Below are 21573 nucleotides of genomic sequence, written 5' to 3'. Positions count from 1 at the left end.
AAATGTAATCATGACAGGGCTTCCGCTTCCAGAGTGTCTTCCTCGGGCCGGGGGCTATACCAGGTGCCAGAGGTGTGCAGTCTCCTTCCTTCCTCCTCACAGCTTTCTCCACAGAGGGTCCTTAGTTACCCCACCTTACAGATGGAGAGGCCAAGGGTCCAAGCGGTGAGGTTGCTTCCCCAAGGCCCACAGCCAGTGAGTGGCGGAAGTAGGATTTGTTTTCGTGTAGAGGTATATTTATTGACATGGAAAGATGTTTACAATATATTATTAAATGAAAAAGCAGCACATAGGACAACAGAGTATAATTTGGGAGAGTATCATTAAAACGTAACAGTGGTTGTCTCTAGGTGATAGGATTATGGACTTAACAATATTTTTCTTTTTTCTTCTGCTTATGTGTATTTCCTAATTTTTTATAGCAGCTTTATGGAGCTATAATTCACATAGCATACAATTCACCCATTTAGTGTCCAATTCAATGGCTTTTAGTGTATTCAGAGTCACGCAACCATCAGCACTGTTTTCTAGTATTACCACAGTCCCTTCCCAGAAAACCCCTACCCATTAGCTGTCACTCCCCACTTCCCCAAACCTCCTCTGTAGATTTGCCTCTTCTGGACAACTCATATAAAAGGATTCATCCACGCGGTCTTCGCGACTGGCTTCTTTCACTCAGTATGATGTCTTCAAGTTTCACCCATGTTGTAGGATCATTCATTTTTATGGCTAAATAATAGTGCACATTATATTTATTAATTCATCAGTCAAAAGGCATTTCGATTATTTCTACCTTTTGGCTATTATGAATAATGCTTGCTATTAATATTTGTGTAATTTTAAAAAATTAGTTAATTTATTTTTGGCTGCGTTGGGGCTTCGTTGCTGTGCGCGGGCTTTCTCTAGTTGCGGTGAGCGGGGGCTACTCTTTGTTGCGATGCGTGGGCTTCTCATTGCGGTGGCTTCTCTAGTTGTGGAGCACGGGCTCTAGGTGCACAGGCTTCAGTAGTTGTGGCACATGGGCTTAGTTGCTCCGCGGCACGTGGGACCTTCCCGGACCAGGGCTTGAACTCGTGTCCCCTGCATTGGCAGACAGATTCTTAACCACTGCACCACCAGGGAAGCCCCTTTGTGTGATTTTTTGTGTGGACATGTGTTTTTAATTCTCTTGGGTAGATACCTCAGAGTGCAATTGCTGGGTCATAGGGTAACTCCATGTTAACCTTTTGAGGAACTGCCAGACTGTTCTCCAATATAACATCATTTTACATCCCCACCAGCAGCAGATAAGGACACGGTTTCTTTACATGCTCACCAGCACGTATTATTATCTGTCTTTCTGATTCTAGCCATCCCAGTGGGTGTAAGGTGGTGCCCCATGTGGTTTGAATTTGCATGTCTCTGATGGCTAATGACGTTGAGGGTCTTTCATGTGCTTGTTGGCTGTTTAAATGTCTTCCTTGGAGAAATATCTATTCAGATCCTTTGCCCATTTAAAAAATTGGGTTACTTGTGTCATTATTTTAAGTTTTTGGAAGGAGGATTTGAACCCGGGTCCTGCTTGACCAATAGATCCTGCACTTGCAGGCGTGTACCCCTGCCTCCAAGGAGCTCTGGACGCACCCTGGAAGCCTGCCCATCCTCAGGGCAGGTGAGGGCCAGCACAGCCCTCGAGCCTGGCGGGGGCCCAGCACATGACAGGTGCCCAGGTAAACAGATGGACAGACAGACAAACAACTCTATCTCCAGGAACTGGTGAGCTAAAGGGGGAGAAAAAAGCACCCAGAACAAAAAGTCTGCACCCCAGAAGGAGGAAGCTACTGAGGCCCTGCTCCAAGAGGCGGAGATAAAGCCCTGAGCGCTGAGCGGCCACCATGGCAACTGCTTCTCGTGTCCTCGGTGGTGGTGACCTATCTGCCAGTTTTTATGCTACTGACTGTTGGCCCACGTGAGGCTGGGAAGAGGAGGCCCAGGGAGATTATCAGGGAATCCGAGATCATATCTGTCCAGAAGGGGGCTGTAGTGGGTGTGCAGGGGCGGCAACTAGACAGGAGAGTGGGGCCTGATGGGGTGTGGCCCCATACCTGTGTCACTGCCCTGGCCACAGGGACCCGCTGCCTTGTCACCAAGGGCACCCTTATCTTGAACACCCAGCTCTGGAGTCCAGCTCCCTGGGTTTAAGGGCCAGTCTCACCATCTCCTTGCTGTGTGACTGGACAAGTTACTTCCCCTCTCTGAGCCTTGGTTCCCTTCTGAGGCTCTCCTGCGGAATGAAGCTAATCAGGTTGAGAATGAAGTGACAGTATAACATGGCCTTAACGTGACCTCTGGTGGGGCCAGGCTACTAGACAGCATGGCTCACCCATGGGGCATCCCTGCCCACCCTGGACTCAGAGCCAGAGGACTGTCACCCTGGGAAACAGAAGCCACAGAGTCTCCCGAGAACACTTGAGACCAGCCACTTGCAGGAAGCTTCACCCTCAGACAGGAGCTTAAGTGCATGGCTGCAGAACAGGGCAGCTTTTGGGGGCTTCGTGGTAAAGGTGGACCGTGCAGTGGTTACGAGAGCAGCGCCTCACTCAGGCAGCCTGGGTTCAAATCCCAGCACCACCACTTGCCAGCTGTGAACCTGGACCAGGACTTGTCTCTCTGTGCCTTGGTTTACCTTTGGAAAATGAAGATGACAACAGTCCTTACTTTATAGGTTGGTTGTGAAGATTAAATGTATTAATATAGGGAAAATAGGGATAAAGTCTTAGCTTTAAAATAAAGGCTAGAGCATCTTCCAAATCCTTTTCTTTGGACCCCGTGCTCCCCAAGATTCTTCCAGAGTCCCCAAGATTCCTCCAGCTCTTATATGTGGAGGAGGGAGAGGTTTTTTGACTACGTTGGCATTTCCCAAAGTGGGACCCATAGCCCTCTAAGCTCACTAGATGGCCCAGGACACCATCGTCAGAGGTCTGCCTGCTGCATAGACAGAGCTGCTGCCTCCAGAATTTCACAAATGCGCATGAAAGGCTCTGAGAAACCCTGCAGAGAAGAAACCGCATTGGATGGTTAAGTTGGTGTTTCCCAGATTTATTTCACCATGAACACCCTTTTCTTTCTTTACTGTTTTTTTAATTTTTAAAAATTAATTAATTTATTTATTTTGGGCCGTGTTGGGTCTCCGTTGCTGTGCGCGGGCTTCCTCTAGTTGCGGCGAGCGGGGGCCACTCTTCATTGCCGTGCGCGGGCTTCTCATTGCGGTGGCTTCTCTTTTTGCAGAGCACAGGCTCTAGGCTCGCAAGCTCTAGGGCGCAGGCTCAGTAGTTGTAGTGCATGGGCTTAGCTGCTCCACGGCATGTGGGATCTTCCCGGACCAGGGCTCAAACCCATGTCCCTGCATTGGCAGGTGGATTTTTAACCACTGTGCCACCAGGGAAGTCCCGAACACCCTTTTCTGCTCAATATCAATTTAACATCCTCCTGGAAAAACATTGATGGTCCAGGCCATTTCTAGCTTGTAATTTCTGCCTCACAGAAGAAACAGAAGGTTTTCTAAAGATTATCATCCCCGCATTGGAGAAGCCCCTTTCAGTTTTTCTAGCACTTTGACACTTGCCCACAGGAAAGGGCTGTACCCCTGTGGCACGCCCTCAGCCCTGCTCCCCGGGGCAGAGAGGACCGGGTAGAGAAAGCCCCCTCACGGACGCCCCCAGGACTGGCTCAGCTCCCTTCCACACCCTGCAGTCACCTCCAGCTCCAGACCAGACTGAAGGCCCAGAACATTGTCAGGACAGGAGGCGGTGTCTTCTGGGAGACTTCTAGAAAAGTAGTTGCCAAAAAGAAGCTGTTGTGGGTTGAGCCAGCCCAGCCTCAGGCAGGGGACATGTGCTGCCGGATCAGCAGTCTCCTGGCGCTTGCAGAGGAGGCCCTGTGGCCACCGGGCCCCATCAGTAGGGACAGCACCACTTTCAAATGCAGTAGTCTCCCCCATGTCTCTGTTAATGTTTCAGCAATTCTAACATTTGGAGACCAAAGTGCATCTCCCAGCCGGCTGCGTGAACACAGGACAAGCGCCAAAATTCGTCTCCAGGCCTGTAGGGTTTGGAAAATGAGCTTAATCAGCTAGTCAGTGGAGGAGAGTAACATTTATTGAGCACCTACTACGTATCGTGCTTTGTGTAAGAAGCTCTACCATTATGATGAGATCTCGATTCTGATAACAACCCCATTTTACACATGGGGAAACCGAGGCTCATGGTGGTAAGTTAACATGACCAGGGACAAAGCAGAGCTGGGATTCAAACCCAAGCCGGGCTTCACATCCCCAGTCCCGGCGCCCCCGCTCCCCAATCCCCACCCCGCCGTGGTGCTCTGGGCGGCCTGGCTGAGGTCACTGACAAATGCTTTGACACCGCGTTTCATACCTCAATCCCCAGGCCCCTCTCATTATTAACCCAGGCTCCCCAGGCCTGGGGTAAGAGGAAGGGAATCGGAGGGGAGACTAATGCAGTCTGGCCCTTAATGGTGTGGTCCACGTCGTCCATGAAGAAACTGGCTTTGGGTTTTTTGGTCCATGTCCTGGAGAATTGGGCTGTCTTGACCCCAATCCTCTGATCATCTCTGGGGCACGGCAGGGGAGAGGTAGAAAAATCAGTTTTCTGAGCCTGCTAAGCTGAAGGCCAGCCCACCAGCCTGGGGCAACCCTGCTGAGGTGAGGACCACACCCCTGGGAACCCAGCCTGAGCCGGCACCTGGGCTGGGCCCCTTTTCTCTTGGTCATTCCTGTGGCTCCTGGCTGCAGCCTCCTTCCCTGCATCCTGCCCCGCCCACCTTGCAGGGTCCTGGCACACAGCCTGGGTTGGGGTGTTGGGCCCACTGCACAAACCTCTGGAAACCCCTTTTCCCTCCCCTGACTCCCCAGAATTCCTCAGTCAGCAGTGCAGCTGTGGGGTGGGTAGAGGGTGGATGCAGGGGAGAGGGCACCACCCATCCCGCTCCCGGGGGGCGGGGGGGGGGCTCTCATCTGCTTTGTCTGCACAGTTGCAGGGAAAGGACACCCCACCTTAAGCTCCCGGCCCCCTGAAACACCTATCTGGCCACATCCTTCCTCTTGCCCTTCACAGGAAGCGCCCATCGCACGTGGGGAGAGCAACCTCCCAGGCGCCACAGAGGCCTCTCCCTCCACCTCCCTCAGCCCTGAGCCATCTGATTGGCAGGCTTCCTTTTCTCCATCCTGAGCGGGGAGCCAGATCACAGAGAAGACAGTGACTTTCCCAAGGCAAGGCAGCCAAGCAGTGGTGGGCATCACTCCTGGATGCGGCTGACTCTGGAGTTGGGGTCCTTTCTCCCAGTACAGTGCGGTGCTCAGGGGTGCAGGTTCAGGATCAAGACTGCCAGACTCGGGCTTCCCTGGTGGCGTGGTGGTTGAGAGTCTGCCTGCCGATGCAGGGGACACGGGTTCGTGCCCCGGTCCGGGAAGATCCCGCATGCCGCAGAGCGGCTGGGCCCGTGAGCCATGACCGCTGAGCCTGCGCGTCCGGAGCCTGTGCTCCGCAATGGGAGAGGCCACAACAGTGAGAGGCCGTGTACCGCAAAAAAAAAAAAAAAAAAAAAAAAGACTGCCAGACTCGAGTCCTGGTTCCTCCACCTCCTTGCTGGGTCACCTGGGGTTGGTTACTCAACCTCTCTGTGCCTCAGTTTCTTCATCTATACAATGTTGCTAGAGAGTCCCTGAGTTCAAACCCTGTGTTAGCTGTGTGGCACTGGGCAAGCGATTTAACTTCTCTGTGCCTCAGTTTACTCCAATTTTAAGTGGAGATATTGATATATATACAGCAAGGGTTGGTATGAGGATTAAAAGTGACAACTGTACGTCTAGGGCTTTCTGGCAGGTGGTGCCAGGCAGGCCCACGGGGACTGCTGGTTGTTTGTGGTCAAGGTGCTGCTGTGGAAAGATGCACAAGAAACAGGTCTCCGAGGGCATCTCTGAGGGAAGGAAACTGGGGGGGGGAACCTTAACTTGTCTCTATATATTGTTTTGTACCTTCAGAATTCTGTATTACAAACGTGTAGAATTACTATTTCCAAAGTTGATTACAAAATTATTGTACAAAGATGCTCTCTAGTGCTTACACACAGCCTTGTGCTGGCCAGAGACCCCATCTCTCGGGTGCCCCCTTCCTGCTTGGCCTACCCCTCCATAGCCACACCCAGGCCTTGTGCAGGCCCTGCCTTTTAGCCCACTCCATGTCTCCCAGCAAGTCCCCAGCACAGCCTCAAGGGCCATGAGCACTGGCCTTCCAAGCACAGGCCTGTCACTTTTACCGAGAGGGACGTGGGCTGAGTCTCTGTTCCTCCACCGTCTCACCTGTAAGTGAAAATGCTGGTATCTCCCCCACAGGGTGACTGTAGGGACGAAGTGAGGTGCTAATTCGTGGAAAGGGCCAGATACAGGCCCAGCCCAGGGTCTCCCTCCTCCCTCCTGTCCTTTGAAAAGGGTAAAATGATGTTGAAGAAAAGCCGCCAACTTCTCGGAGCTCAGCTCTACCCGCGAAGCCCCCTCCAGCCCTGCAGGTGGACCGCAGACCTCCCAAGCCAATTCCTGCCTCCAGGCCTTTGCACCTACTGTTCCCTCCTCCTGGCCCATCTTCCCCTGATCTTCCCACCACTCAGTTTCTCCCAATGCTACCTCCTCTGAGAGGATCACCCTCTCTAAAATGGCCCCCCCTCCCTTATCTCTCCGCGCCCCCCGCCCCCGTTGATCTTCTTCCTGGTACTTACCATTACCCCAAATTGTATTTTTTGTTTCTTTTTTTTGGCTGCATCTCCCACGCAGCTTGCAGGATCTTAGTTCCCCAACCAGGAATTGAACCAAGGCCCCCTGCAGTGAAAGCATGGAGTCCTACCCACTGGACTGCCAGGGAATTCCCCTTTTTGTTCTTTTTCTTTTTTTTCCAAATTGTATATTTTGAATAAACTATTTTTAGGGAATAATTTTAAATTCACAGAAAAGTTGCAAAGATAGTACAAAGGGTTCCTGTATATCCTTCACTCAGTCTTCCTAACCTCAGTCCATTACCTAACAGTGGTACATCTGTCAAGACTAAGAAATTAACACTGATATATTACCATTAACTAAACTGCAGGCTTAATTCATGTGAAATTGTACTTTTCCTTTATTTATTACTTGTTTTCAGCTGCTTCCCCCACTGGAAGGAAAACTGAAAGCAGGGAGGTCACCTCACTCACCACCAACTCCCTCATACCTGGCAATAAATATTGATGGATAAAAAGAAGGGAAATAATGGCAAAAACGGCCAATGATGACTGAGGACTCCCTCTGTCCTGCGTGCACTAAACATGGTAAATCATTTAATCCTCATGACAACCCATGAGGTAGCGGCTACTTGTGGGGAAACTGAGGCCAGTGCAGCTTGGTGACCACACAGATGGAGAGTACCAGGGCAGACAGGCTCTGGCCCTTCCCTCAGGAACCGGAATAAATGCCCATCCTTCCGAGTCCTTAGTCCACGTCGGAGCTGGGGGTCGGCACCCTTGTGCGGCCGGCCAGGATGCTGAGGCCCCAGTGTGGCTGATTTGCCTGAAGCCACAGATGGACCAGAGAGCAGGGCTGGGCTGGAACCTGAGCCTCCTGCCTCCAGCTGGCTGCCCCGAGGCGGCAGCTGCCCCGGCTCTGCAGGAAGGGTGTGGGGTGTCGCTCCCAGGGCTCCCAGCCCCGCCCTGCTTCAAGGAAACAGAGTGCCCGGTTCAGCCACAGCCTGTGGGCTCACTCGTGGGCCCCCGGCCCCCAGGGCCCTTGCAGACGCAGAGCGCAGCTGAGACTCCCCCACCACTGCCCTTTGCCCGTGGCCTGGGCCTCCGGGATCTGCGCCTGGGGGAGGTGGGGTTGGAGGATGGACCCTCTCCATCCCGGAAGATGCAGCCTTCTCGGGGGAGCCTGCTGGGCTCTGGGACAGGGAGGAACAGGAAGAAATGGCCGTCCCTTTCCGGATGTGGGGTGGGAGCAACACCTCCCAAAGGGAAAAGCCGGCCCCAGCAGGCGCACAGGACTGAGGCGGCCACCCCCGTCCAGCCTGGGTTCCGCCCAGCGCCAGCCTGGCGCAGGCTCGAGGCCCTAATAACGTTTGCTGGATGCCTTCAATACAAGCCTCGGTGCCCAGAATCTCCTTGAGGTTTCAGCCAGGCGTGCCCGCCCCATCCCCCATTCTGGGGAGCAGAATAAGTATGGGGGGGGTGACAGGGGACACCATGAGGTGGTGGCAGCCTCTGTGAGAGAGGCAGGCTGCTCAACCCAGAGCTGGGGGGTAGGGGCGCCTTGTGTGCGGCTAATTAAACAGTGACTGTGATGAATCAGGGAGAGGCTGCTGCTTGCTAATTAAATGTGCCGGCAAGGATGGAAGGCAGAAGCAGCCCTGGAACCATGTCGCAGGGCCGGGCCAGCAAGGACAGCGCTTGGCAAACCCCACGCCCCCACGCTGGCTCTGGGCATCCCTTCCGGCCTCTGGCCCTCCCAGCAGGACCCCCGTGGTCCCCTCCCCACTTCCCTATCTCTCCTACCCACCTTGCCAGAGCCAGCAGCCTCGGACTTCCCCCTCCCCACCAACCCAAATCCCTTTCCTGATAAGGGGCTGGGCCTTGGGGAGAGGGAGCCTGTTGGTGCCCGGCGTCTGGCTGGTGGGTGGGCATCATTCTGAGCCTCTGAGTACTCCCCATCACCCCCCGCCAAGACCCCAAAGTTGGGCAAACGAGTCCAACCACAAGAGGCTGGCTGTTGGGAACGAGGCCCCAGGATAATTTTTAGAATCATAGATTCTGAGACTCATGGGCTTAGGCGTCACCCAGTTTCTGCCAGGGTCCTGCTTTGCCCTCAGATGCCCTGGTGTGTGAGAGAGACTGAGGGAGGCTCTCCTTTCTGGCCTCAGTGCTCCAGTCCCGAAACAGGAAGGTCAGAACAAATGATCTCTGACCCCTGAGGATTCCTATAGAGTGGACAGAAAGACCCCAGGGCTGCCCATCCCTGCCCCGTGTCGGCTTCAGCGAACAGGCTCAGTAGCTAAGAACACGGGCTCCAGAGGCCAGACACCAGGGTCCAAGTCCCAGACCCAGCACTGGCCAAGTGTGTGACCTCAGGCAACGTAGCTAATTGCTGCCTGCCTCAGTTTCCCTGTCTGCAAAGCTGGGGATGGTCACGCTGCCTACTCGAAGGGTCACAGAGGGGATCAAGAGAGAGAATCTGGGTGAGATACTTAGCACAGTGTCTGGCCCATGGAACAGGCCCAGGAAATGTCTGCCATTGTTATTTGAAAACTGGGGCACTCGGGAGGGTGCGGCCTGGCGCCTGCCTCTCATCAATGTGGCCTCCGCGTGCAGCCCTGCGCCCTGAGGACAACCGCCCGTGACATGCGGAGAGCACGCCACCCTTCACTCCCCGGCTCTCACACTCTCTCTGACCCTGGCAATCTTCTGAGGGAAGGAGAGCAGCAAAGAAGAAAACAGAGTGGAAGCTCAGAGAGGCTCAGCAAGTGGCCCAAAGCCACACAGCTAAGTGAGGGGCAGAGGCAGCCCCAGTCCTTGAGTGGGAGGACAGGATGGGATAGGGACTCCCGTGGTGACATCTGCTGAGCTCCTACTGGATGTCCAGTCCTGAACCAGCTGCCACAGAGGGAAGTGAGGAGCATGGGAGAGTCACTCTGCCTTCAAGGGGGCCCAGTCTGGAAGGGGAGAGAAAAAACATACACAAGTAATGGAATGCAAGGCAAGTTGCAGGCATCCGGGCGGGCGGGGGCTGCGGCATCCCTCCGGGGAACAGGCTGGGAGATGCTGCTTTGTCTTGGGGCTTGATTTGCAAAGCAAAGGTTCTGCTTCTGTTTGGAGGGTGAAATCAGCATTAGGGGAGTCTCAGAGGGCCTGATAGAGCCCCTCTGGTGCTCCCAGGAGAATCCTTCAGAAAGGAGGTGAGATACTCTGCTCTGGGAAGTGCAGGGTGGTCCCTGAGGTCTGTGGTGCCTATTTCTGTGGTTCTGGGGTCTGTCACGTGAGGTATCTGGGGGTCCTGGATGTTGTGGTTTCCAAGACTACGCAGTCCAGGGCCCCCATCGTGAATCCATCCATATGCAAAATGGGCTGTGACGTGTCCCTTCTAGGCAGCCAGGCACTGTCCAGGATAGGGGCTTTGTACTGCCGGGTAACGTGGTGGGGGAAGGGTGCCTCAGCCGTAAGAGGCCTAGTGACAGTGGAAACCTTTTGAGGCTGAGAAACTCAAGGCTGTTGGCCCTGACACTGGGGCGCCTGGGCCTTATGCAGCCAACCCAAAGCAGACAGGGATGAGTGCAAGGTCACTGGCCTTGGGGGTGATGTCTCCATCCTCCCTTCTCAGAGATCAGTGCTCATAGGAATGGAGAGATGGCTTGAGTAGGTCTAGCCACCAGGAAGTCTGTGTAAGCAAAGCTAGTGGCTCCTGGAAAACACGCCCTGCCTCTCAGCCTCCCTAGGGCCCCCTGCACCAGAGCTGGGCTAAATGCTGGTCTGGGGCGCCCTCTGGTGGTCCTTCCGGGCAGTGGCAGAAGCAGCTGAGGGTTTAAGGGTGAGTGGTCAGAGCTGGAGGACGTTAGAGTGGACCACCTCTCCCACTGCAAAGATGGAAACACTGAGGCCCAGGGAAGGGGGAATGGAGCAACATGCCCAGGATCATTCAGCAATTTAGTGGTCAAGCCAAGAACAGAACCCAGGCCTCCCTCTGTAGCCGTGGCTGCCCTTGGTGGGTCTCAAGGCATCCCTACTAGGGGAGGGAAGGTTGAGTGTCCAGGAGGCTGACTCCCCAGTAACTGTGGACAGCTGGATGGAAGGCGGCTGAGCAGCTGTGTCATGAGGCAGGCAACACTTCCCTTCCCTGGCCTTAGGGTCCTCACCTCTAAACCCGGGGCCATTGTGTTGGCAAGGAGACTGGGGTCCCATTCATACACACTAGTAGTGAGGCTGTAACAAGCCAACCTTCCAGAAAATCCTAAAATGAGCCTTGCTACAGTGAGTATTGCATTTAATGGTGAAAGACTGGGTGCTTTCCCCCTGAGATCAAGAACAAGAGAAGAACGTACACTCTCACCATTTCTGTCCAACATTGTACTGGAGGTTCCAGCCAGGGCACTAAGGCAAGAAAAGAAAGGCATCCAGATTGCAAAGGAAGAAGTAAAACTATTTGTAGATGACTAATGTATATACAAAATTCTGAAGAATCCACCAAAAAATATTAGAACTAATAAACGATTCCTACAAGGTTGTGGGATACAAGCTGAATATACAAAACTCAATTGCATCTCTATGCATTTGCAATGAACACTTCAAAAACGTAATTAAGGGCTTCCCTGGTGGCACAATGGTTAAGAATCCGCCTGCCAATGCAGGGGACATGGGTTCGAGCCCTGGTCCGGGAAGATCCCACATGCTGTGGAGCAACTAAACCCATGCGCCACAACTACTGAGCCTGCACTCTAGAGCCCGTGAGCCACAACTACTGAGCCTACGTGCCACAACTACTGAAGCCCGCACGCCGAGAGCCCGTACTCTGCAACAAGAGAAGCCACCGCAATGAGAAGCCACCGCAATGAGAAGCCCACGCACCACAATGAAGAGTAGCCTCCGCTCGCCGCAACTAGAGAAAAAGCACACACGCAGCAACGAAGACCCAACGCAGCCAAATAAATAAATAAATAAAGCCTCACATTTACAGTTAATTGATTTTCAACAAAAGTTCCAAGATAATTCAATGGGGAAAGGACAGTCTTTTCAACAAATGGTGCTGGGACAACTGGTTACCCACATGCAAAAGAAGGAAGCTGGACACCTTCCTCACACCCCACACAAAAATTCACTCAAAATGAATCTTAGACCCAAATGTAAAAGTTAAAACTATGAAACTGTTAGAAGAAAACACAGGCATAAATATTCACGCCCTAGGATTAGGCAACAGTTCCTTAAATATGACACCAAAAGCACAGCAACAAAAGAAAAAACCTGGACTTCCCTGGTGGCGCAGTGGTTAAGAATCCGCCTGCCAATGCAGGGGACACGGGTTCGAGCCCTGGTCCGGGAAGATCCCACATGCCGCGGAGCAACTAAGTCCATGTGCCACAACTACTAAGCCTGTGCTCTAGAGCTTGTGAGCCACAACTACTGAGTCCACGTGCCACAATTACTGAAGTCCATACACCTAGAGCCCGTGCTCCACAACAAAAGAAGCCACCACAATGAGAAGCCCGCACACGAAAATGAAGAGTGGCCCCTGCTCGCCACAACTAGAGAAAGCCCACGCGGAACAACGTAGACCCCACATAGCCAATAAATAAATAAATAAAAATTTACAAAAAAAAATAGATAAATTGGACATCATGAAAATCAAAAACTTTTGTGCTGCAAAGAACATCATTAAGAAAGTAAAAAAAACAACCCATAGAATGGGAGAAAATATTTGCAATTCATATATTTGATAAGGAATTGTAACCAGATTATATAAAGAACTCTTACAACTCAATAATAAAAGACAAATACACTAATTTAAAAATGGGCAAATGATCTAAGTAGACACTGATCCAAAGAAGATATACAAATGGCCCAGAAGCTCATGAAAGATGCTGAATATCATTAGCCATCAGGGAAATGCCAATTAAACCCACAAGATACCACTTCGCAACCACTAGGTTTCCTATTAAAAAAACAACAACAACAGATAATAACAAGTGTTGACAAGGATGTGGAGAAATCAGAACCCTCACACACTACTGGTAGGAATTTAAAATGATGCAGCCACTTTGGAAAACCGTCTGGCAGTTCCTCAAAAGGTTAAACAGAATTAGCATATGACCCAGCAATCCCATGCCTAGGAGATATATATCAAAGAGAAATGAAAACATACATTTGCACAAAAACTTACATGAACGTTCACATTCATAAAAGCTAAAAGCAGAAACAACCCAAATGTCCACAGACTGATGAATAGATAAACAAAGTGTGGTTTAATCATGCAATGGAATATTATTCAGCGATAAAAAGGAATAAAGTACTGAGGCATGCTATGACATGGATAAATCTTGAAAACATTAAGCTAATGGAAAGTCAGTCACAAAAGTCACACACTGTTTGACTTCATTTATATGAAATGTCCAGAATAAACAAATCCATAGAGACAGAAAGAAGATAGCCCTTTTTAAAAATATATATATATATTTATTTATTTTTTTATGGCTGCGTTGGGTCTTCATTGCTACGCATGGGCTTTCTCTAGTTGCAGCGAGCGGGGTCTACTCTTCGTTGCGGTGTGCAGGCTTCTCATTGCGGTGGCTTCTCTTGCTGCAGGGCACAGGCTCTGGGTGCACGGGCTTCAGTAGTTGTGGCTCGCAGGCTCTAGAGCACAGGCTCAATAGTTGACGCTCACGGGCTTACTTGCTCCATGGTATGTGGGATCTTCCCGGACCAGGGCTTGAACCCATGTCCCCTGCATTGGCAGGTGGATTCTTAACCACTGCTCCACCGAGGAAGTCCCAAGATTGTCTTTTATAGGGAATTCCCTGGCAGTCCAGTGGTTAGGACTCTGTGCTTTCAGTGCTGAGGGCTCGGGTTCAATCCCTGGTCGGGGAATTAAGATCCCACAAACTGCATGGCATGACCAAAACAAACAAAGGAAAAAAAAAAAAAGGAGAAGAAGACAGTCCTTTATAGCAGTGGTTGCCTAGGGCTGGAAGAGAGGATTGGGGAAAATGGGCTTGGGGTTCTTTATGGGATGATGAAAATATTCTAAAATTGATTGTGGTGGTGGTTGCACAACTCAGAATATACGAAAAAACAATGAATTGTATGCTTTAAATGGGTGAATTATATGGTATGTGGATCATTTCTCAAAAAAGAGCCTGTTCTTTGGACCCGAGACTCCACTTCTAGAAATTCCTTCTAGGAATCATTCAAGTACATGAAAACATATGCATAAAGCTTTCCATCACAGTATTGTATGTAATGGCAAAAGTGTGAGAATAACCTAAGTGTCCATCAGTAGGGGAATGAGTCGGTTATATTCATCCCTGGGACGGAACAATGGACTCTTTAAAAATGAGAATCACATGGACAAGGTCCAAGAGACACTGCCAAATTTTTTTGTTTTTTGGGTTTTTTTTTTAAAGCAAGTTACAAAAATAAACCTGTGGATTAGAGGGACATAAAAGAGAGGTTTTTTAAAAGACAAAATTATAGCATCTAGGGATGCACACTTGAGTGATAACGAGCCAGAAAGTGATTATCTTAAAAATCCAGATAATGGAAACTTTTGTGGGGAGGTAGGGAGTGTGACTAAGATGGGGCACACTGACGGCTTCTGGGGGGGGGCTGGCAGAGTTCTTCACCTGGGCAGTGGGTCCAAGGGTGTTTGCCTTATAATATGTCGAGCTGAGCAATCATTTTACGTGGTCTTTCTGTATGTGTCATATTTTACAATAAAAAGATTTTAAAAATAAAGTATACTCATTCCAATTTTTTTAAAAGCAAGTATCAAAGGATTCTATTCTCCAAAACAGTCTATATCTATATGTGTATACACAGAAAAACACTTGGAAGTTGGAAATTTGGGGTGCTCTTAATTTGTATTTTTCTAATTTTCTATTTTTTTCTGCAGTGAACAAGAATTACTTTCACAACCAGAAAAAAATAAAGCTCTTTGCTGTGTCTTGGGCATACCCTTGGAGCTCTGGCATCGTGTGAGCAGAAAGGTAGATTGTGATGGCCTTGGAGCAGCTGGGAGATGGCACAGGGATCTGTGCAGGAGAAGACCAGGGTTCATTGCCTGCTCAGTGCCCAGGCCTAGCCAAGACCCCAAGGCCCAGCCGGGAGACTCGGCCCCCTTCGGGCTGCTGGCGGCAGCTGCTGCACAGCCGTCCCGCTGGCCTCGTGCTCCAAAGATGCTGGGAACGCAGTTTGACCTGGCGAGCTCGATGGAGGTCACTCTGCTCCCATCTGTCCAAGTCTCCTATCCTGGGCCGAGAACGAGAAGCCCAGGCGGAGGGCAGGCGAGGCAGGGGTGAGGCGGGGGGCAGCTTCTCACCCTGGCTGGCTTTGCTACCACCAGCAAAAACCGCATAATAATAGCTAAATGAGCACTTTCTACATGCCGGGCACTCACGCTAGGTGGGTTTTGTGGTTCGTTTTACTGAGTCCTCTGAATGACCTGAAGGATGTGGGGGAATCATCATCTTCATATTACAGGTGGGCAAAGTGAGGTCGGGGAGGCCCCTGGAGCAGTCACTATCTCTGAGGCTGGATTCAGCCAGACCCCTCGCGTGCAGGGCCTCAGTGACTCCTCGCAGGAACACTGGGAGGGGGCTGCCCTCATTTGGCAGAGGAGGACGCTGAAGCTGAGGGAGGTGGTCAGCTCCCCACGCCCCACAGCAACTGCAGCAGGGCCAGGCGGCCTCTTCCAGCTTTGAGGGGCGGTGGGCGTGTTCCCACCCCTGAGGACTGGCTCCTAGTCAAGCTAGTGATTGTACTATAACCTCAGGAGTGTACGTGACAGCGGCCAAAGTGCTCTCAGAGACACCCTCTCATTTGCTGCTTTCAGCAGGCCTGTAAATCTTCCGTCCGACTGTATTTCACCCCATTTTAAAGTCTGGAGGCCCAGAGAGTTGAGTGACAGGCCGAGGGGGCCCGGGGCTTCCATCCTGCCCTGCATGGGGCAGCTGGCGTGGGAGCCCGCGGAGGCAGTATGGCCAGCCCCTTTCCTACTGCGGGGAGACAAGAGAGCAGCTCTCCAGAGGAGCTGGGCCCCCTCCTGGCCGAGCTCCCCAGCCACAGTGTGTGCCTTCCCAGCAGGAGAAAGGACACCCAATGACAGAGCCAAGGGCGAAGTGCCTGGGACAGCCGCCAGGTCTCATGGGATCCAGAACCCTCCGTGGCCTCAGCCCAAGATCGTCCCCTGCACCTCCATCAGTCAACAGTCAGCCAGCTCACGTCGGGGGGTTCACACCACCTACAGAGGCCAGGCCACCGCCAACAAGAGGGGCCGCTTCTCGAGTGCCCACCACTTGCTTGCTGGGCACCAACTGCGCTGACCACCAAAGCCTCACCACACTTTCAGGAAAGGCAATGGAGGCTCAGAGAGGTTGAGTGACTTGTCCAAAGTCACAGAGCCAGGAAGCCTCAGTTTCCACCAAGGAGGGACAGAGGAAGGGACCATTCAGGACCCTTCGGTGGGAGGGAAGAGACCCACGTGGAGGGGAGGTGGGGAGTAAGGGAGGGCCTGTATCGTGAGCTCTGACTCTCTCAGGACATAATTTGCTCATTGATCCAACCGTCTCCACATGCCAGTGTTTTTGCTGAGCATTGAGGACTCAGGTAAACCTGGCTGATCTCTGCTCTCCCAGAGCTCACGGCCTAGCAGGGCAGGATGGGAAGGAGAACTGAGGCAGTCAGAGGCCCCTACTGGCCTTGGTGGCTAGTATTTACCGAGGGTCTACTGTAGGCCAGGACCAGCGCTGGGCACTGAGGGCACCAAGTGAGTGCGAGGCACAAGGCTCCTGCCCTCCTGAGGCGTACATTCTAGAGGTGTCCAGCCGTGAGCCTCCAGAAACCCTGCTTGCATGACCCCTGAGCCCTGAATGCAACAGGAAATTTCTCAGAAAGGGCTGGGGGTTGCAGCAGACCTAAGGGTTCTCCATGAGTCATATTGGGGCCTGGTTCCGGGCTGCTGAGCAGGGATCCGGGAAGGACAGGAAACCCTATGAGTGCCTTGCTAGGGACGAATCAGTGCCCTGGGAAGCCAGAGATATTCAAAGGGGTCTGGAGTTATCCAGTCTGGACAACTGGAAGGCCGAGGGCCAGCCATTCAGGGTGTAGCCACAGACTCCTGGGGCTGGGGACACGGCAGAGAATCTCAGAGCTGGGAAGGGCTCCACGGCTCTTACAGGGCAAAGGTCACTTGCTGAGGCCACCCAGGCCCTACCAGGCCTTTGTTCCTTTGCTCCCCAGTGAGGCAATACTGGGTCAGAGGCAGCGTTATGGCATTCGATTCTAGCCACTCTAGCATCAGGTCCACATTACAGCCTAGGGAGGGCGAAACGGAGCTGTGAGAGGACTTGCCCAAGATCACACGTCAACTCATCCCAAGCAGAGTGTGAACGGCGAACGGCCCAACCCTTTCTTCCAGCTCGCACCGCAGGACGCTGCCCAGAGGATGGGCACATCCACACACTGCACTGGTGATGTGAACGGCACTCCAGCAGGGGCACAGCATGAAAACTCTCTTCCTCAGCCTCCCCGGTGGGGTGCTGGGGTTTATTTTTTGTTTCTTCCAAATGCTCGACCTTTGTCGTCACCTGGAGATGTTAAACCGAGGGGCCCCTCTCAGAATGAATAGCAGACAGGATGCCCCAAAACGGCTCCAGCTCGGCAGCCGAAAAGCTGGATTTATATATATATATATATTTTTTTTTTTTTGCGGTACGCGGGCATCTCACCGCCGCGGCCTCTCCTGTCGCAGAGCACAGGATCCGGGCGCGCAGGCCCAGCGGCCACGGCTCACAGGCCCAGCCGCTCCGCGACCCGCGGGATCTTCCCGGACTGGGGCACGAACCCGCGTCCCCCACATCGGCAGGCGGACTCCCAACCACTGCGCCACCAGGGAAGCCCTGGATTTATATTTTTAAGTGGAAGTTTTAAAACTGCCAAATTCCCTTGATTAAAAAAAGAGTCAAAATAGGAGAATTTAAAAAATAGGAGGATGGCTAAATAAATTCTTAATAGAATATTATACAGCCATTAAATAACTTTAAAGAAAATTTGAATGCTGTGAGAAAGTGTTCACAATACGATGTAACATGGGGGTGGGGAGAGGGAAGGCAGCTGTAGAGTATGATTACAATTAAAACACACACTTAGATACACATGTATGATCCATGCAGAAAAACAGGACTAGAGAGAAATACAACAAAATACCGACGGCATTATCTCTGGGCACTGAGATGACAGATGACTTTCATTTTCTCCTTTCTACCTTTCTGTAGTTCCCCAATTTTACAGTGAGTATGAATTGCTTTTATAATTAGACATTAAACAAAAAAGCAGAGTCAGGGGTTGCTCTTGCCCAAGCTTACCCTCCCTACCTGCCCCTCCCTCCACACCAAGCTGGGGGCCGCTGGGCTCTGTCCTCGCTGGCCAGCCCAGCCTGGCCGGAGATCATGGGGTTCACCAGCCATCCCTGCCGGTGGAGGAACCAGCGAGGGGACACTGCCCTTTTGGAGCCCAGGCCCCGCCCCAGGCCCTCTGGAAGGGTCAACTGCAGTATGTAAATTTCCTGGCTAGGGACTCTGGGAGATGATCCTCTCTAGGGCTGAGAATCAAAACATTCATTATCTACTGTATGAGAAAAGCCATCTTCTTTGTTCCTCGCACCTCCTTCGGAGCCGCTGAGCACGCAGCGGGAGGGCTGAAGGAGAGCTGGCCTCTGTCACCTTCTCACCGCGGGCCTCGGGCAGGCTCCCAGCTTCCCCACGTGGGACTGGAGCTCCTGGCCCACCTGGTCTCCGGGGCCCTTCCAGCCCCAGCGCTCTGGGCTGCTTCTAACATGAGAGGCCAAGGCCCAGGGGCACCGGCCCTGTCTTAGAAAAGCTGTCTGGATCCATTCAAGAGCAGTGTTCGGAAAAGCCTGGAGAGTCGGAAGGCAGCATTCACCACCACCCGCGTCCACCCAGCCCCGCGTCTGGCTGGTACCTGCTTTTGCCTCACCCTGTTCTCACCCACTGGGGCTGGACCAGCGGAGGTTTCCAGAGAGAGGGGGCTCCCTGCTCTCCAGAGCTGGCCGCAGAGTTGGACCAGTTCCAAAACGGTGCCCTCACTTCCTTTCGGCCACCCCACCCCCTCCCGGTTCTGGAAGCTTCTGCCTTCCTCCTGGACTATTTTAGCAATCAGGTCACCCGTGGGCTCACTCTGAGCTTGTGGCCAATTAGAACCCACACGCCTTCTTCACAGAAATGGTGCTACCTCCGCCTCCTCCAGATCCTTCCAAAGTCAGGGTCCTCGGGGTGAAAACACAGAACGAGGTGGTGACCTGGTGGTCCTCCCATATCGGGAGGTGGGGGGGTGGGGCTTGCTCAGGAACTAAGGCCAGGCACTGCTCCTGTCCCCATCGTGGCCAGCGCCCTGCAAAGGTGGCTGCTGGCATGGAGGGAGGATTGGTCACAAGGACGTCGGGGTGGCCTGCACATCGGTGTGCTCCCACACGGTGCCGCGTCGGTGCTGGAGACACACGTCCCTCACTCTGGTCCTCACCGGCCCCAGGCAGTGAGCTGATGCTCATTTGGAGGGGAGCTGAGTGACCTGTCAAGGTCACCGTGCTGGTGAGCATCAGGGCCGAGACGGAGCCTGGGGAGCCCCAGCAAAGCTCAAGTCCACCTGGGCTGCCCTGGCGTTTCCCTAGGGCCTGGCAGACAGTGGCAGCCGGCCCAGCTGGCAAACGAGTTCTCATGAAGCCTGGGAGGCTCTGCAGCCCAGGTTCTACCCAAATAGCAGGTTCCCAGGACCCCACGAAAAGCCCAAAGCCCCTTGTGGCCCGTGTGTTCCGCTCAGAGCTGCTGATTACCTACTGCTGCTTCTGCTAAGCCCTGGCCAACAGCAGGTGGAGCCTTCTGGCCTAAGACCCGCCCCCGCCCCCTCCCCGACCGACACCTTGGCTTCAGGCGGAGGAATGTGAGCCAGTTCCCATCCTTCCCTCCCCCAGGCCTCTGACTGACCACAGGCCTTTCCCGGCCAACGCGGAACCAGGTACTGGACCAAGAGCAGATCCTCGGGAGCCTGCAGTCCATCCAGGAGGAAAAAAGATAACAAACATGCAAACAGAAGGGCTCTCCGTGATTGTGTGATGGAGGTGCAGCGGGGGTGGGGGGCAGGGCAACTGAGAGGGGTTGGAGAAGAGCTGCGGGAGGAGGGATGCAGTGGCCTGCGGCCTGGGGCTGGGAAGAGCTTGGCACCGTCCAGGAACTGAAGGAAAGCCAGTGTGGCTAGGGCAGCACAGGCCAATAGGAATAGAATGCGAGCCACACATGCAATTTACAATTTTCTAGTAGCCACAATAAAAAAATAAAAAGAGGGAGTTGGCATGGGGTCTCTGTCCAGGCTGGTTCCACCACAGTTTCCTTTAAGATCACACCGACCTTGGACCCAAGGCTGCCTTACAAAGTACACAGTATTCCTGAAAGTACACCTTTCACAACAGTCTTATAGTTTGCAGCAGAAGAATGTAAAATTCCTGCATCAACAAGTGCACTTATTACCAATGATGGGATAGGAATAAATCCTGCACAGACAGCTGGAAATGCTTTTCCAAAGCATAGTTCAGAACTGTGAATTACTCCTATAGATCATGTTGGAAGTTGTTAACATCTGCTACTTGGAACATACAATTACTTTTCAGAATAAATATTGGTATTGTTGTAAAAAAAAAAAGTGAAAAGAAATAGGTGAACTTCATTTTAATATTTTATTTAACCCAATATATCTCAAATATTAATATTTCAATGTAGAATCAATATAGAAATTATTATTGGCCATGCCATGTGGCTTGCGGGGGATCTAAGTTCCCTGACCAGGGATGGAACCCAGCCCCCCTGCAGTGGAAATGCTGAGTCCTAACCACTGGACCGCCAGGGAATTCCCAATATAGAAATTATTAATGAGACATTTGACATCTTTTTTGTACTACAGCTTCGAGATCAGGTGTGTATTTTACATGGATGCGCACATCTCAGTTCAGACTGGCCGTATTCCAAGGGCTCAGCAGCCCCGTATGGCTAGTGGCCACTGGTTAGGACAGCACAGGACTACGGGAGGGTGAGCAAAGGGGAGGAGGTGTGAGATAAGGTCAGAGAGGTGGGCAGGGATCACCTTGGATTTATTCCAGGAGTTTCCGGAAGCTGTGAGAGGGCTTTAAGTAGGGGCGTGATGTGATTCACTGCTGTCTTTACAGGTTGACTCTGGCCACCACTTGGAATGCTTTGGAGCAAGTGAGTGAGGTCAGTTGCCAGACAGACACCCAGGTCGGGGCTGAAGGCGGCCTGGGCCTCATTGAGGGCAGCCATGATGGAGCTGCAGGGGACACTGAAGAGACCGTGGAGAGGCAGAGAGACAGGGAGACAGGACTTCCCATCTGCTTTTTTTCTTCCTCTCTGCCAAAATTCCTCCAAAGTAACCCTGTCCTAACAGTTGCCTTCCTCCCAGGAAGAGATCTGCGTGGTTGCTATTTAACAAAGCCTACAGGCGCTCAACCAGAAACAGTTTGCCAAAGGCCCAGAATTGAAAAGGCTGCCACTTTCTGTGTCTCAAAGAATCACTGCATTTCTGAGCAAGAAAAGATAAATTTTCTAGATGCTCAGTATCACCTAGTGATGAGATGATCTCTGGGGCCAGCCTGCCTGCGTTTCAATCCCTGCTGTCCCTCTAACAAACTGCGTGACCTTGGACAAGATACTTAACACTCCTGGGCTAGCGTTTCCTCATCTGTATTCCAGAGGCATTAATAATCTCTATCTCTGGGGTGACTGG

The 21573-nt window shown here is 52.3% G+C and overlaps 1 protein-coding gene and 1 pseudogene across 1 annotated transcript; one reads left to right on the top strand and one right to left on the bottom strand.

The window, feature by feature from the left end:
* Positions 1–8333: 8333 nt before the first annotated feature.
* Positions 8334–8694, bottom strand: LOC132438529 (uncharacterized protein C20orf203). The gene is given in 4 exon segments (XM_060032751.1): positions 8334–8444; positions 8447–8575; positions 8577–8618; positions 8620–8694. Coding segments are annotated over 4 exon segments (357 nt in total).
* A 10313-nt stretch (positions 8695–19007) lies between these two features.
* Positions 19008–20412, top strand: LOC132438528 (ubiquitin-fold modifier 1 pseudogene; annotated as a pseudogene).
* The last annotated feature ends 1161 nt before the right edge of the window (positions 20413–21573 follow it).

Source organism: Delphinus delphis, chromosome 15, assembly GCF_949987515.2.
Source record: "Delphinus delphis chromosome 15, mDelDel1.2, whole genome shotgun sequence".
In the NCBI taxonomy this organism is placed as follows: domain Eukaryota; kingdom Metazoa; phylum Chordata; class Mammalia; order Artiodactyla; family Delphinidae; genus Delphinus; species Delphinus delphis.
Note: the sequence above shows the minus strand (reverse complement) of the source record. Positions and strands in the feature narration are given on the sequence as shown.